The 15,252-nt window shown below is 46.8% G+C and overlaps 1 protein-coding gene across 1 annotated transcript in view; it reads left to right on the top strand.

The window, feature by feature from the left end:
* ARFGEF1 (ARF guanine nucleotide exchange factor 1) overlaps positions 1–15,252 on the top strand; it is a 1,069,199-nt gene that overhangs the window by 848,370 nt on the left and 205,577 nt on the right. The window contains exons 26-27 of the mRNA XM_085605493.1: positions 1,374–1,525; positions 5,763–5,935. Of these exons, the coding sequence (XP_085461619.1) occupies positions 1,374–1,525; positions 5,763–5,935 (325 nt within the window). The remainder of the gene's footprint in view (positions 1–1,373; positions 1,526–5,762; positions 5,936–15,252) is intronic.

Genomic DNA, 15,252 nt, shown 5'->3' on the forward strand with positions numbered 1-15,252 from the left:
ATCAAGGCCTTCATGGAAGGTTTAAAAACGATAATACCACCAAGAATTCCTCCTGCCCCAGTCTGAAATCTCAACATTGTCCTCACAAGGCTCATGGGTCCACCTTTTGAACCATTGCACAAATGCCCTTTACAGTTCCTCTCATGGAAAGTTGCTTTCCTCATTGCTATCACATCACCGAGGAGAGTTGGTGAGCTACAGTCATTGACGCTAGAAGAACCTTTTTTCAGCTATACGAAGACAGGATAGTTCTCCGTACCAATCCCATATTCTTTCCCAAAGTAGTTTCAGCTTTTCATATAAACCAATCTGTTGAGTTACCAGTATTCTTTCCTCAACCTGATTCTGTAGCAGAACGCGCTCTTCACAAGCTTGACGTTAAAAGAGCTTTATTGTACTACATAGTTAGAACAAAGGACTTCCGCCAAATGAAACAACTGTTTGTAGCATTTGCTCAACCTCATCAAGGCAATCCTATCTCTAAATCTGGTATTACGAGATGGATTGTTAAATGCATTCAAACATGCTATGCTAAAGCAAAAAGGATTTTGACTATACCCCCATAGCGCATTCCACTCGCAAAATAGGGGCTTCTGTGACCTTTTTAGGTAACATTCCTCTAGCTGACATATGTAAAGCAGCTACATGGTCTACACCACACACATTTACCAAACACTATTGTGTAGCACGACAACAGGCTTATGTAGGCCAAACAGTACTTAAAACATTATTCCAAACAACTGCAACATCTACAGGTCAGCCACCACTCTGGGAGTATACTGATTTATAGTCTATGCAAAGCATGTCTATCTACAGCACAAATGCCTCGAACGGATAATGTTACTTATCCAGTAAGCATCTGTTCTTGGCATGTAGAGCTGTAGATTCACATACACCCACTCGCCTCCCCGGGTACCTGTAGTTGTTGCAGTTCTTCATTATACATTTATACGCATGAACATCTCTATACTACACTTACTCACTCCATTCTCACCCTCTTGCATTAAAACAATCTAATAATGTAGTCGATGACCATGCGCACTATCACCGAAAGGAGTCACCTTACCTCGTGACTAGGAAAGACTTCTTCGAAGAAAAAACACTTGCAAACATCCGGACTCAACACTAGATGGCAGGAGTATGCAGAGCATGTGAATCTACAGCTCTACATGCCAAGAACAGATACTTACTGGGTAAGTAACATTATCCTTATGGGTTAAATCAGCCCATAGTTATTATCAGTTATGGTGTTTGTGACATGTGCTGTTTGTCATATTATTTGTTTTTAGTAAAGAACCAGTGCATGAGTTATATTATTATGGCTATTTCTAATCCAACTGCTCCTTTAAAAGTTTGTCTTTCTAACCCACTAGGTTGGCTGTAATCTCAATGAAGATGTTGCAATTTTTGCTGTAGATTCGTTACGGCAATTGTCAATGAAATTCTTAGAAAAAGGAGAACTTGCTAACTTCCGGTTCCAAAAGGATTTCTTGCGACCTTTTGAACATATTATGAAGAGAAACAGGTAGGATTATGCAGAAGCCATGATGTTTACAATGTTCTTCAATGTAACCATATTTTCTTCCCCGTCATTTGAACAAGCACTTCAATTAATTAATTACTTGTTTGTGCCTTTTAACATATAAAGATAAATGTAGTTGATATCAATATAATTGTCTTACCAGACATATATCACCTCTATTCTATATTCTTCACTTGTGTGCTGTGAAATATTCAATGTTGCCTAGGTTTGCTTCACTCCAAAAACTGGTTGAAAAGCATGACTATGAGGTTAAACATTCAGATGTAACAAAATTGACTCCTATACTCTTTCCTGAAATCAATAATCTGTGCTACATATATAAATATCGTAATGTTTCTACTTCCACCATATGATGCTTTTTAGGTCTCGCGACCTGCGTTGCACTGCGCAGCAGTGCTTGCGCAGGCAAGAGTCCTTTTGTCCGGGTTTTGAAAATCGACCTGAAAAATGCACACGCTCGTGCGTGGGATTTTAACTTTGCGGCCTGCTATTGGCCTTTCCGTGCGTGTTCTTTTGTAAAACAGACACTAATAGACCAGAGGCGGGCGCATATCTCCGCCCCTGGCCTATTGGTGTCTATTACGCGCATTTCCTGCCATATGGTTTCAATTATCGTGCCCAGACACGGGCGCGATAATTGAAAGCATATGGGCGCGCGCACCACTCGCGGCTTTGTTTTTCACAAAGCGATAATTGCCTCGTTTTTATTATGATTGTTTCGGATAAAAACTGGAAATACATTTATGCAAAACAGAGCTGCTTACTGTACGTGCAAGGTTATGAACGGTTGTTTGGAATATAACAAAACAGCGTGACACATTTCAGTGTGAATTACAATCCTGCAGTAGTAGTTAAATACTTGAGTTATATGTTTTTCTAGACGTGTTCCCAACAAGTGGGTCGTAGAGCAGCCCGTTCCAAAATGGTCTCACTTTATATTGAATTGAATAAAACTGACAGTAGCTAATACCGGCAACGAATGATGCGAATATCCGTAAACCTGTTGTGAGACCTGCACCACGCACACTGCCAATTACAGTGCCACATTTGAATCGTAATTTTTTGTTGCACATAGGGAAGTTGCACAGATTTCACCTTATGTTACATTAATTATGTATTCACATGTTCTTATTTTATTTTACTTAAACATATTAACAATACTTGAGAAATAACAATATTCAAATTAACTAGTGCAATTGAGCGAGTACGAATATTAGGCGCATGCACAAGGTATGTCCCTACGATCCATTTGCCCAATTTCTTGCGGTAAATGAAGCTGGCTGTACCACTCTAAGATGGCTGCCGCTATCTGCGATACGCGGATCGGAAGAACGCTAGGGAGTGTGTCCGTCTTCAATATCTACATGCTGCAGCTGAATTCGCCGCTGTTTGGTTTGGACTCTGGGTACCTCAAGCATACGGCTTCACCGGGTGTGCACGGACCTGAGACCCGCAGCCGCTCGGACAGGGCCGGTGCTCGCTGGCTTGGGGGCTGAGGATGGAGTTCGCCGAGTTGATCAAGACTCCCACGGTGGATAACTTGCAGCTGCACCACGCCTCCAACCCGCCTGTAGAAGGAACCCTGTGCTTGACTGGCCATCACCTCATCCTATCCTCCCGGCAGGACAAGACCAAGGAGCTGTGGCTGCTCCATGCCAACATCGACTCCATAGAGAAGATGTGAGGAGTCGCCCTACCTCATAAACAATGCTTTATTGACTTGTATCTTTGCCACTGTATCCCAGAAATTACCTTAAGTTACCATACATGGATGCGGAAATGATGTCATGTATCTCACACTACCATAACTGTGTACATCATCCACTCCACTATTGAACTGAAGTAGCCTGTATGTGCTTGTTTCTTTATTGCTTGTTTTCGACCAAGACCCAGCACTGAGATTAAGGTCAAGCCTTTATTTTCCATTGTATAATTTAATATTCCTGAAGGGTGTAAGGATATTATGTTCTGTCGTAATGATGATCTAACTTAATAGAAATGTAGGATATTCCTCCTTAATAGAATTGTATGTAATGCATGGAATGTGCTTAACGGTAATGTCATGATTCAGAGTGATGTGGTTGGAGGAGATATAGTTGGTGGGCATTTGCAAATGTTTAAGCTATTGGCATTGTTCATGACAATGACTTTTTTAAAATCTGTTTTATAAAACAAACACATAAATAAATGCTATTATCATTTACAATGCCAATAGCTAGTGTTGCATTATTATTAGCAATGCCAACTGCTCACACTTTTATAATGCGAGACCTATTGCATTGAAAATGCTTGTTTCATTTTGGGGTGGTTTAATCTAGTAAGGAAATCTCACATACAGCAATTATTAACTTAATGTGTTCGTGTCACACTTTTACCTCTTAAAAAGCAATCTTTATTGATCATTGTAACTCTTCTGAAAATTGTTTATGAAGTGGTGTAAAAGAATATGATGAGGCCCCCTGTAGAATGTGTAGAGGGGTCCCTAAGTCTCACATATCTCACAAATATTCATTGATCTTGGGTAAAATGGGGCCCCATCTAAAGGATTTGGGTGTCCTTGAAGGGTTGAGGGTCCCCTCCACTGCAGGGACCTGTGTTACGCCCCTGCGTTGACAGATGGTCCAATCATTATGTAAAATGTATCATTTGGCCACTTGGTATCTACTTTCAATTTAAAACAGTACAGCTATCTTCAGTGACTTTGTTCCTTCTGGCAATCAGGACAGCTCAGCAGCCATTTGCGTTTAAGGGTAAGAGGACGCAGGTGATTCTTGCTGCCTAATAGACCATGTTATGTAAGACATACCATCTGCTTGGTGTGGCGATGTTTGTTTTTGCTTGACAGTGATGTTCATGCAGAGATGGATTACTAAATGTAAGGTATTGCAGCTTTAGCTTTTGATACATATGATGGGCAGACCACTTTCCAGCTCGGTCATTTCTGCCTGACAGTGCACAGAACTGTTCTGAAAGATGTTGTTTAAAGGGAAATTGATAGTCACCTGGATCAATGAGGTTTCTTTCTTAGTTTATTACCAGTAGTCCCACAAACCAACTCATTGGTCCATACCTATCTATATCCATTATAAACAGTGACCTGCAAACAGCATACTAACTTATATTTCATACAGTACTAGATGTTCCCCCTTCAGCAAGCGTGAACATATTCATTGGCAGCTCTTCCAGATCCTCCCAAAACAATTGAACACAGCATCTAAACGCCAATGTATCATAGAACACACATTTCCTATAAATGAGACACACTGGATACCCAGGACACAAAGGAACTTCAGGTAGGCAGACCTGGAATTAGAAGGCAATGCACCTTACATATTGCTTTGATATTTCATTTCTTCAGAGTAGTTCGAGAGGAGCTGTCCCATATATATATATTGGAACATGGTAGTCAGCCCCAGTAAACTGCAAGTTCAGCTCTGTAGGCATCTCAGGAGTTTAGAGCATAACTGCACAGCTACTGTATGGAACAGCACACATTCTTGCAGAGTGAAGGAGTGTAAAGGTATGGTTTGAAAGGGACAGGACCAGGCTAGAGTTCTAGAGAGGACTTGGATATGTGAAAAAGATGCCTGGGTACAGCAAACAGACATGAATTACTGGTGTTTCCATTAGGAACGTGGGCTATACCAGGGGCTCACAGGAGGCATGAACTTTAAAGAGAGCTTAATTATTTGAACCTTAGCAGAAGTCTTTTATTAAAATTGTTAGGCAATGTGGGAAGTGCTAGATAATGCAGAGTTTTTGATGGAGATGCGCAAGTGTTTCAAGGACATAATGGGTAAAACGGGTTGATCCAGGGGTGTCATCTTCCCAACACCAGGCATACACCTCTGGTACTTACCAGTGTTCCTCAAATGTTTCCTAAGTTTTAAAAGATCATTTAGTAGATAGTTTGACAACAAAGGAATTCAATGTAGAATGTATTCTTGGTAACAAAGCTGGTTCAGCTTGTCATGCATAGTGTGCAAATGCTTAGTTGTAAATGTTTTCAAATAAACAAACAGAACATAGTACATCCATCACATCCATCCTTATATGATGCAGCAGGCAGACTGAAAAGAACCTTTCTTGAGTGTGTAATTCAGTGCTCCTTTAACCTAGCCTGCTTCTTGCTACTTTATTATTTATGCAAAAAATGTGATGCATTAATATGATAATCGAGAAAAGACTGATGGCTTACCGATAACATTTTTCTTTTAAGGTCTCCAACAATTCGGGATATGGTTGTGCGCTGTATAGCACAAATGGTTAATTCCCAGGCTGCTAATATTCGCTCAGGATGGAAGAATATCTTCTCTGTTTTTCACTTAGCTGCCTCAGACCAAGATGAAAGCATAGTGGAACTTGCATTCCAAACAACGGGACACATAGTTAGTGAGTACTTTTCCAATGTACCTTATGTAAGCAATGCATAACAGTGCCATGCTGTAACAACTGAAATAAAGATAACATGTTGTTAGTTGTAAGCTACACTTTTTGGATAAATGTTATTTTCCTTATTTATAGCACATATACAAGTAGGGCAAGCAAACTCTGCACCAGAGCTCTCTTACATCAGTACACCATGTGGGTCATCTAGCACAGCACTTTCTTGTCCCTCGCTGAATGGGAAAACTATCAGATGTATCCCAGCCCAAACAGATCCTTTTCCACAGGCCTCTGTGAAGGGGTCTGGCCTATTTAAGGCAAATGGAGCCAAAGGTCATCTTTGGTAGAAGAGCAAAGAGGTAGCCGCAGGGCATGGAACCTAATCTTTTTCAAAGTCTACTGTTAACAGAGCCAATAGGGCCTAGGCCCTGCAGTTAGTCTTTAAGAGCCCCAGGGCATTGTGAAGCAGCTGGATTTTAGGTCGGGTGGACCTGCCATGCATTATAGGAACTATTTCTCATCGTTATATACAACCACAGGTTCCTCACCTTTAGAATATTTCAGGCTCCAGACTAGATCCAGAGATTTTTTCAGCCGCCCTCCCCGCTCGCTGGTAGGTGGCACTGTGTGGCTCAAAACTGACTTACTAGCACTATGGAAGTGAAAGGAGCAGAACTGCATATAAGTCAGTCGCGGCCGGCATGACTCGCGGGGGGAGGGCCCCAGGAGGGAGTTGCGCAGGAGGTTTAATTTAAAAAATAAATAAAAGTTAAGTTAACTTACCTTTGCTGGCCCGTCCCGCGTAGTCGGTCTGCATCGTCCTCTCTACAACAGGAAGCATCCACAGGCAGCCTCCCTCCCCTCCCCTAAGCCAATCACAACGCTGCTATGGCAGCGTTGTGATTGGCTGGGACACCGACCCCACAGGCATCTATGAGGAGGGGATTTTCTCTATGTAGGCTGCATACATTCGTTGTGGGCTTGACACCGCCGACTCGCTAGGCAGGGCGATTTCCTCAACGGTGGCGCTTAGGCGCCATGCCTGGCTGAGAACATCTGGCTTTTCGGAGGATGTCCAGAATACCCTGATAGACATGCCCTTTGATGGCATTCGCCTTTTTGGCAATAAGGCAGCTAGTGCGCTGGAGCGCTTTAAGGACTCACGGGCTACGGCCAAGTCCTTGAGCCTGTCGGCCACTCGGCCTCCTCCACCTTCTGCCTTTCGCTCCTTTCGTGGCCGCGGAAGGGGCGCCCCACTACAGAGCCACAGGCCGGCACAGCAACAACCTCAGCGCGGCCGCGGACGTGGGATCCGTCAAGGCGGTTCAGGGGGCCAGCGGGCGGGTCAGTCCACCTCCACCCCCGCAGCATCCACTGCTAAGCCTTCCTAGTCCATCCTTTCAGGTCGATCAAACGCCAGTGGGCGGACGGATTCGCCATCATCTCCCCCACTGGCGCACCATCACATCGGACCAGTGGGTGCTGCAAATTGTCCGAAGGGGCTACTCCCTCCCCCTCTAGACTACCCCTCCAGCCATGCCACCTCAGTACCACCGCATGTCGAGGGATCACTAGGCACTTCTCCAGCAGGAAGTTGCGGCCCTCTTGGCCAAGGGGGCCTTCAAGCGCGTTCCGACGCCCGAATTAGGTCGTGGCTGTTATTCCCACTACTTCATGGTTCCAAACAAGGACAAGGGACTGCGTCCTATCTTAGACCTACGGAACGTCAACGGCTTCCTCCGGAAGGAGAAGTTCAAGATGCTCACATTGGCTCAGGTCTTGTCTGCCCTAGATCCGCAAGACTGGATGGTAGCGTTGGACTTGCAGGATGCCTCATTTCATATTCCCGTCCTGCCGGCCCACCGGCATTACCTGCGGTTCATGGTTGGCCACGAGCACTTTCAGTTTACCATGCTCCCTTTTGGCCTTACCAGCGCCCCTCGGATGTTCACGAAAGTGATGGAGGAGGTCGCAGCCCATCTGCGCAGATCAGGAGTTTCAGTCTTCCCCTATCTTGACGACTGGTTGTTGAAGGCGGGCTCGCCCCAGGCAGTCGTCTCCCACCTCCAGACTACAGCCGACTTCCTGCATTTGCTGGGGTTCGACATCAACGTGCTGAAGTCGCACCTGATACCCTTTCAGAAGCTCCTTTTCATCGGAGCGGTTCTGGACACGGCGCAGTTTCAAGTTTATCCTCCCGAACAGCGAGTCTGGGACATTCGGGCTATGATTACGATCTTTCAGCCCTTGTCCTGGGTTTCGGTCAGGATGACTCTGAGGCTGCTGGGCCTCATGGCCTCCTGCATCCTGCTGATCAACCATGCCAAATGGCATATGCGGGCTCTGCAGTGGGATCTCGGAGGGCACTGCACAGCAGTTGCAGTGGCGGCTCATGAACCAACATTGGGTCAGCGGCAGATCCCTCTCCCTTTCCCAACCGGAGCACACGGTGGTGACGGATGCGTCCCTCCTGGAATGGGGTGGCCACATGGGAGAGGCGGAGATCAGAGGCCTCTGGTCTCCGGTAGAGTCCAAGCTCCATATCAACCTTCTGGAGCTTTGGGCGATCCATCTTGCACTGAAGGCATTCCTTCCCTCTGTCAAGGGGAGCGTAGTGCAGGTGTTCACGGACAACACCACCGCCATGTGGTATTGCAACAAGCAGGGCGGGGTGGGGTCGTGGACCCTATGTCAGGAGGCTCTGCGCCAACATGGATATGGCTGGAACATCAGGGCATTTCCCTGGTGGTTCAACACCTGGCAGGTTCACTGAACGCCAGGGCAGACGAGCTCAGCTGCAGGTGCATGATCCATCACGAATAGCGTATTCATTCGGAGGTGGCGCAAGGTCTCTTTCAACAGTGGGGAGAGTCTTGGTTAGATCTATTCGCCACCGAAGAGAACGCGCAATCTCAGCATTTCTGCGCATTGGAATTACCAAGGCGGCACTCGCTCTGAGACGCTTTTCGTCGCGAGTGGAGTTGCAGTCTATTGTACGCCTTTCCGCCTATACCACTTCTGCCCAGAGTGCTGAAGAAGATCAGGCGTGACTGGGCCCATGTCATTCTTGTGGCGCCGGACTGGGCTCGAAGAGTTTGGTATCCCGAGCTACTCAGTATGAGCGGGGATCCCCCGATTCGTCTGCCTCTTCGGGAGGATCTTCTGTCGCAGCAACAGGGCACGGTCCTGCACCCAAACCTGTCCAGTCTCCACCTCCTTGCGTGGAGATTGAGCGGCGGCAGTTGATTCCCTTTGACTTGCCTCCTGAAGTCTATGATGTCATTCTGGCAGCCAGGCGTCCCTCCACTAAATCGGTATACGCCTGTATGGGGAACAAATTTGTGGCATGGTGCACAACAAAGGCTGTGGATCCCCTTTCTGCCCCTCTTTCCGAGGTCCTTTTGTTCCTTCTTTCTTTGGTCCGGCAGGGCTCTGCTCTGGGCACTATTAAAGGCTATCTTTCTGCAATTTCGGCCTTTCTCAGACTACCTGATCAGCCCTCTCTTTTCAAGTCCCCTGTTGTAAATAGATTTCTCAAAGGCATTACACACCTTTTCCCTCCTATTCCGTTTGTGATGCCACAGTGGGACTTAAATGTACTTTTAACTTTACTGATGGGCGCTCCTTTCAAGCCTCTTCACAACTGTCCTCTTCGTCTTTTGACTCTGAAGACTGCCTTCCTGATTGCCATCACCTCTGCTAGGCGAGTGAGTGAGCTCCAGGCTCTTACTTGTAAGCCTCCTTTCCTTTCCATTCACCAGGACAAGGTGGTGCTCAGGCCCCGGCCTTCCTTTTTGCCAAACGTTGTCATGGTCTTTCATATTGGGCAGACTGTTACCTTGTCCGCTTTCTTCCCCCCTCCACATCCTTCCAGAGAGGAAGAAAGGCTCCACTGTCTGGACCCAAAAGGTGCGCTTTCGTTTTACCTCCACCGCACACAACAGTTCCGGGTGGACGACCAACTCTTTGTTGGCCATGTTGGCACCAAGAAAATTCGGGCGGTGCACAAGAGGACTATCTCCCGCTGGGTTTTCTTGTGCATCAAAGCCTGTTACTCTTTGGCTAAAAAAGAGCCTCCGGTGGGGCTGCGTGCTCATTCCACTCGTGCAACTGCAGCCACTACTGCACTGGGATGGGGTGTCCCCCTGCAAGACATCTGTCAGGCAGCAACGTGGGCCTCGCTGCACACGTTTACGAAACATTATTGCCTGGACAATCAAGTCCGGAGAGACGGCTTTTTTGTCCGTTCTGTTCTCCAGGACTTTCTGGTGTGATCTTGGTTCGCAGACCCACCACCGGGTTTGGTATTACTGGGGTATCTATTCTAAGGTAAGGAATCTATCACTACGTGTTTCTTTCAGGTGAAGAAGTTACTTACCTTCGGTAACGATGTATCTGTAAGAAACATTAGTAGTGATAGATTCCTTACCGCCCCACCCATCCTCCCAATTCTGCGAACTGATTTATAGGGTTACGGTCATCCCTTTCAGGGCCCTGGTTTCAAGGCACCAGTGGTCAGTATCTTGCATGGCTCTGCGTTCCTGGCTCGGAAAGTCGTGTACAGAACTGACGTCAGCACACGTGGGCGGCGTCTTAAGTACTGCCCGCGATGTCATCCTGGCGATCACGACGCCGAGGATGGACGTGGAGCCGCACAACGCCACCTACCAAAGCGCAGGGGTACTGCTGACGAAAACTTTCCGGCTCCAGCCTGACGCCTGGGGGTAATTCTAAGGTAAGGAATCTATCACTACTATTGTTTCTTACAGATACATCGTTACTGAAGGTAAGTCATTTGTGTTCTTCTAGTTCAGTCCTGGGTCTCAGTAAAGATGGTTCTGAGGCTTCTAGTGGGACTGACCTCCTGCATCCTGCTTGCTCTGTACACCACATGGAAAATATGGGCCTTTCATTAGAACATATGGTTTTATTGGGCCTAGCACTAGGCTTGCCTCTTTGACACCGTCCACATTTCACAAAAGGCGGCCCTCGACTTCATGTTGTGGCAGACAAGCCCCAAATCTTACCCCTAGCAGATCACTCTCCCTTCCACAACCAAACTTGATGGTTGTGACAGACACGTCACTGCTAGGATGGGTGGAAGTCATCTGGAAAAGGTGGCCTCTTGTCTCCAGCAGAGAGCCAGCTCCACAGTCAGCCTGGTCCAGAAAGCCTTCCTCTTGTCTATCACAGGAAGGCTGGTATAGGTCCTAATGGACAACTTGACTGCCATGTACTATAAAAACAGTGCAGGTTGGGGTTTGTCAACTGTGCCAGCAGAAAATATGTCTTTGGAGGTACATGGACAAGCAGACAATCTTTTTGATAGTCAGTCGCTTAGCAGGGGCCCTGAATGCTAGAGCAGATGAGTTGAGCAGACGTTTGCATTCAGACCAAGAGTAAAATCTCCATCCTGAGGTGGCGCTGGGCATGTTCAGTCAATAAATCATGCCCTTGTTTGATCGGTTTACCACCATTGAGAACCTGAAGTGTCAAAGCTTCTGCCCACTGGAGTTTCCTCCAAAATGGTAATTGGGAGATGCATTACATCTACAATGGCACTCTGGTTTCCTGTATGCATGTGCTCCACTATGTTTCCTGACTTCAGTCCCGAGGAAAGGCAGGATAGACAGGGCCCAAGTCATCTTATTAGCCCTAGACCGAGCCAGGAGAGTCTGGTTCATTAAGCTCCTGAGCATTTGCCTTTCGATCCGACTAACCCTTTGGGAGACCCTCCTGTGCGAGCAACAGAGGTCCTGTAACTAAATTGCCACAGTCTGCTCATCCATTGATGAGATTGAGTGGCAACAGTAATCTGTTTGTTCGAGGCATATGAGCTGCAAATCACACACTAGCATAGTAGATCACTATCTGGTGTTGGGCTCAGATGCTTGTACCTTGTTGTTGCCTTGGAAGAAGTCTTTGTAGTCACGAGATAGGTGACTCCTCCCTTGGACGATAGTGCGCATGGGCATCAACTCCATCCTTTAATAATTTTTTTCCGCCATTGGGTTCAGATGCAACTTTTCCGCTCTGTTTCGAAATCTCAATTTCAAACTTTTTTGAAGCGCAAAACTTCCAAAAAGTCATCGGATTCACTTTCATCTTCGACCCAACTTCATCGGCTCCATTCCGGTCGTCGACGCAGGCTGCAGGGCCTATCCATGCCGTAAGGCCTACGGCTCATGGAAAGGATGCCATTTAAGGAATGCCCCCAGTGTGGAGCAAATTTCCCGCACAGTGACCATCACAAGGTCTGCAATCTGTGCCTATCACCTGAACACGACGAGTCCAGCTGTCCAGCCCGCGCATCCTTTCGATCGAAGAAAACTATTCGGGATCGAAGAGCTCGACGACACATCATGGCGCAGAGACCAGCTCCGCAACCAGAGGACATCTTTGATGAAGGCCCCGATGTCCCGGAAGAAGATTCTGAAGCTCTCAAAATCGTGTCAGAGGCAGAAGACTCAGACGACCCCATCACTCCTGGGCAACGAGTGAGTGCTACTGACCCTACCCCAACCCCTCCAAAACCGAAGGCAGTGGTCAAAACTTGGCCTGTTGGCCCCAGTTGAGACCGAAAACATCCTTCAGAAGCCCCACTTCCAGGCTCGGCTCGGAAGAAAAGGGACAAGCCTTCCGGTAGCTCGGGACCGAGCAAACCTCATGTAATTGTCCCTTCGGCACCGAAGCCAAAGGAACAGTCTACTCGGAAATCGGCTCCGAAGCCTTCCACCTCCAAAACGGCCCCGAAAACCCTGAGGCCTGTGGATAAGCCGGCTTTGAACGTTTCCAAGCCTAAAGATCCGGCTTCGGCTCCGAAACCAACATCCTCGGCACCGAAACAGAAGCCTAAGGACTCTAATAAGCCTCCTAAGGCCAAAGATCATAAGGATCAACCGCAGCCTCATTCGGAACCGAAAAAATCGATACCGAAAGCGGCTCCCGAGGAACAAGAACTTTTTCACCCAGATCCTATCGATCCAAGGCAGAAAAAGATTTATATAAACCCAAAAACAGGACATGTCTCGGCTGTGCCATGTAAAAAGAGGAAACTGGACACACCACTTGCTCCAGTTCTTGTACAGAAGAAGGACTCTGCCACATCACCTATGCCTCCTTCTTCTCCTATACTTCCTTCTAACCCACCTCCTCTGCCTAAATCACCCTTACCTCTAACTTCTCCACCACATACACCACCTCCAGATGATGATGATGAGGATGACCTGGGGTGGGAATGATCCGAATGACCCGTTCACGGATCCAGATACCTCACCACAAGATGATTGGGCATACCCTATCCCATCAGATCTACCAGACCTCCCAGACCCACAGACATATCCCTCAAAACCATCTCCCCCAGATGATCACCATGGGTTTGGACAATTAGTAAATAGGACTGCAGTTTATCATGGTGTCACAATGCACTCAAACGCACCAGAGGAAGACTTCCTCTTAGATACATTTGAACAATCCCAGAAGTCAGTGCAAATATTATCAGTGATCAAAGGAGTCATTAAGCATGCCCCTGAAGTATTTAAAGATCTCGTACGTGCCAGGATTCTTAACCCTGGAATAGATAAGAAATATAAATGTAAATGTAAGTAAGATATAGATCTTACTTACATCAAAGGACAGTTGCCTTTGGATTCTTTAGTCGTTTCCAATGCTAGAAAGTGAGCCAACTCCCAGACCTCCGGGGATGCGCCACCCCCCTGATAAAGAATCCAAATTGCTGGAAGCTTCTGGCAAAAGGGTAGCAGAACAGGCAGCCAATCACTGGCGTATTGCCAACACACAAGCACTGCTTGCACGATATGACAGGGCACATTATGACCAGCTGGAAAACCTATTGCAGCATCTGCCTGACCAGTATAAAACCCAGGCAAATGACCTTATCCAAGAGGGCAAGCTAATTTCAAATGCGTCAATTAAATGTGCACTTGACGCAGCAAACACTGCCTCTAGATCAATCAACACCAGTGTACTCCTTAGACGACATGCCTGGCTACGCATTTCAGGCTTTAAACAGGAGGTCCAGACTACCATACTTAGTCAGCCGTTCAACCAAGAACAGCTTTTTGGCCCGGCTGTAGACACTACACTTGAAAAAATGAAAAAGGACACCGAGACTGCTAAGTCCATGGGAGCGTTACAGTTTCTACAAACGTGTGGCTCCTTTCGTCGCTCCTTTTGTAAAGGAGCCTCCAAAAACATGGGTGCAGGCACCTCATCTTCATTTAAAGCCACTACACAAACATCCTCCAGTAGAGGATATTTTAGAGGCGGATACAGAGGAAACAACAATAAAGGAAGATTTCGAGGTAATAACAACACTCGCACCTCCCCCGCCACAAAACAGTGACTTTCCTCTGCTCCCCCCAGACTATTCCACTCCGGTCGGGGGCAGATCAACACAGTTCCTACCTGTCTGGAATTCTATCACAACAGACAGGTGGGTAAGGCAAATTATCCAGTATGGTTACTGCCTGGAACTTAGAGCTAACCCCCCCCCCCCCCCCCCCCCCCCCCACACATACCACCCAAACACCGTCCAATGTCCGCAGACCATCTTACGCTCCTCAAACAAGAGGTTCTCTCACTGCTTCAAAAGCACGCAATAGAGCCAGTTCCCTTAGAGCATCAAGGAACAGGGGTCTACTCACTGTACTTCCTAATACCCAAAAAGGACGGGACTCTGAGACCAATACTCGACCTCAGATCCCTAAATCTGTATATACACTCAGATCATTTCCATATGATCACTCTTCAACAAGTGCTCCTGCTGCTGCAACAAGGCGATTTCCTTGCCACACTAGATCTCAAGAACGCCTACTTCCACATTCCCATACATCCTGCTCTCAGGAAGTACCTAAGGTTTGTAGTGGACAGACAACACTACCAGTTCAGAGTCCTTCCATTCGGAGTGACCATCGTACCCAGAGTATTCACCAAATGTCTTGCGGTAGTAGCAGCACATCTCAGACAACAAATTCATGTCTTCCCATATCTAAATGACTGGCTAATAAAAGCCAAATCATTCGACCAATGTGTTCTGCACACTCACCAAACCATCCAAATGTTACAAAACTTGGGGTTCACGATCAACTACACCAAATCGCATCTCCAGCCCTCTCATATACACCAATATCTAGGAGCCACAATAAACACCTCCACAGCGCTAGCATATCCCAGTCCAGCGAGGATAGCCAGTATACAAACTCTTATCACAAAAGTTCAAAACCAACACTCTCTTCCAGCCAGAGTGTTCATGCAACTCATAGGCATGATGGCATCTTGCATCTTCATTGTGCCTTATGCAA

The sequence above is a fragment of the Triturus cristatus genome, chromosome 5_1 (genome assembly GCF_964204655.1).
Source record: "Triturus cristatus chromosome 5_1, aTriCri1.1, whole genome shotgun sequence".
In the NCBI taxonomy this organism is placed as follows: Eukaryota; Metazoa; Chordata; class Amphibia; order Caudata; family Salamandridae; genus Triturus; species Triturus cristatus.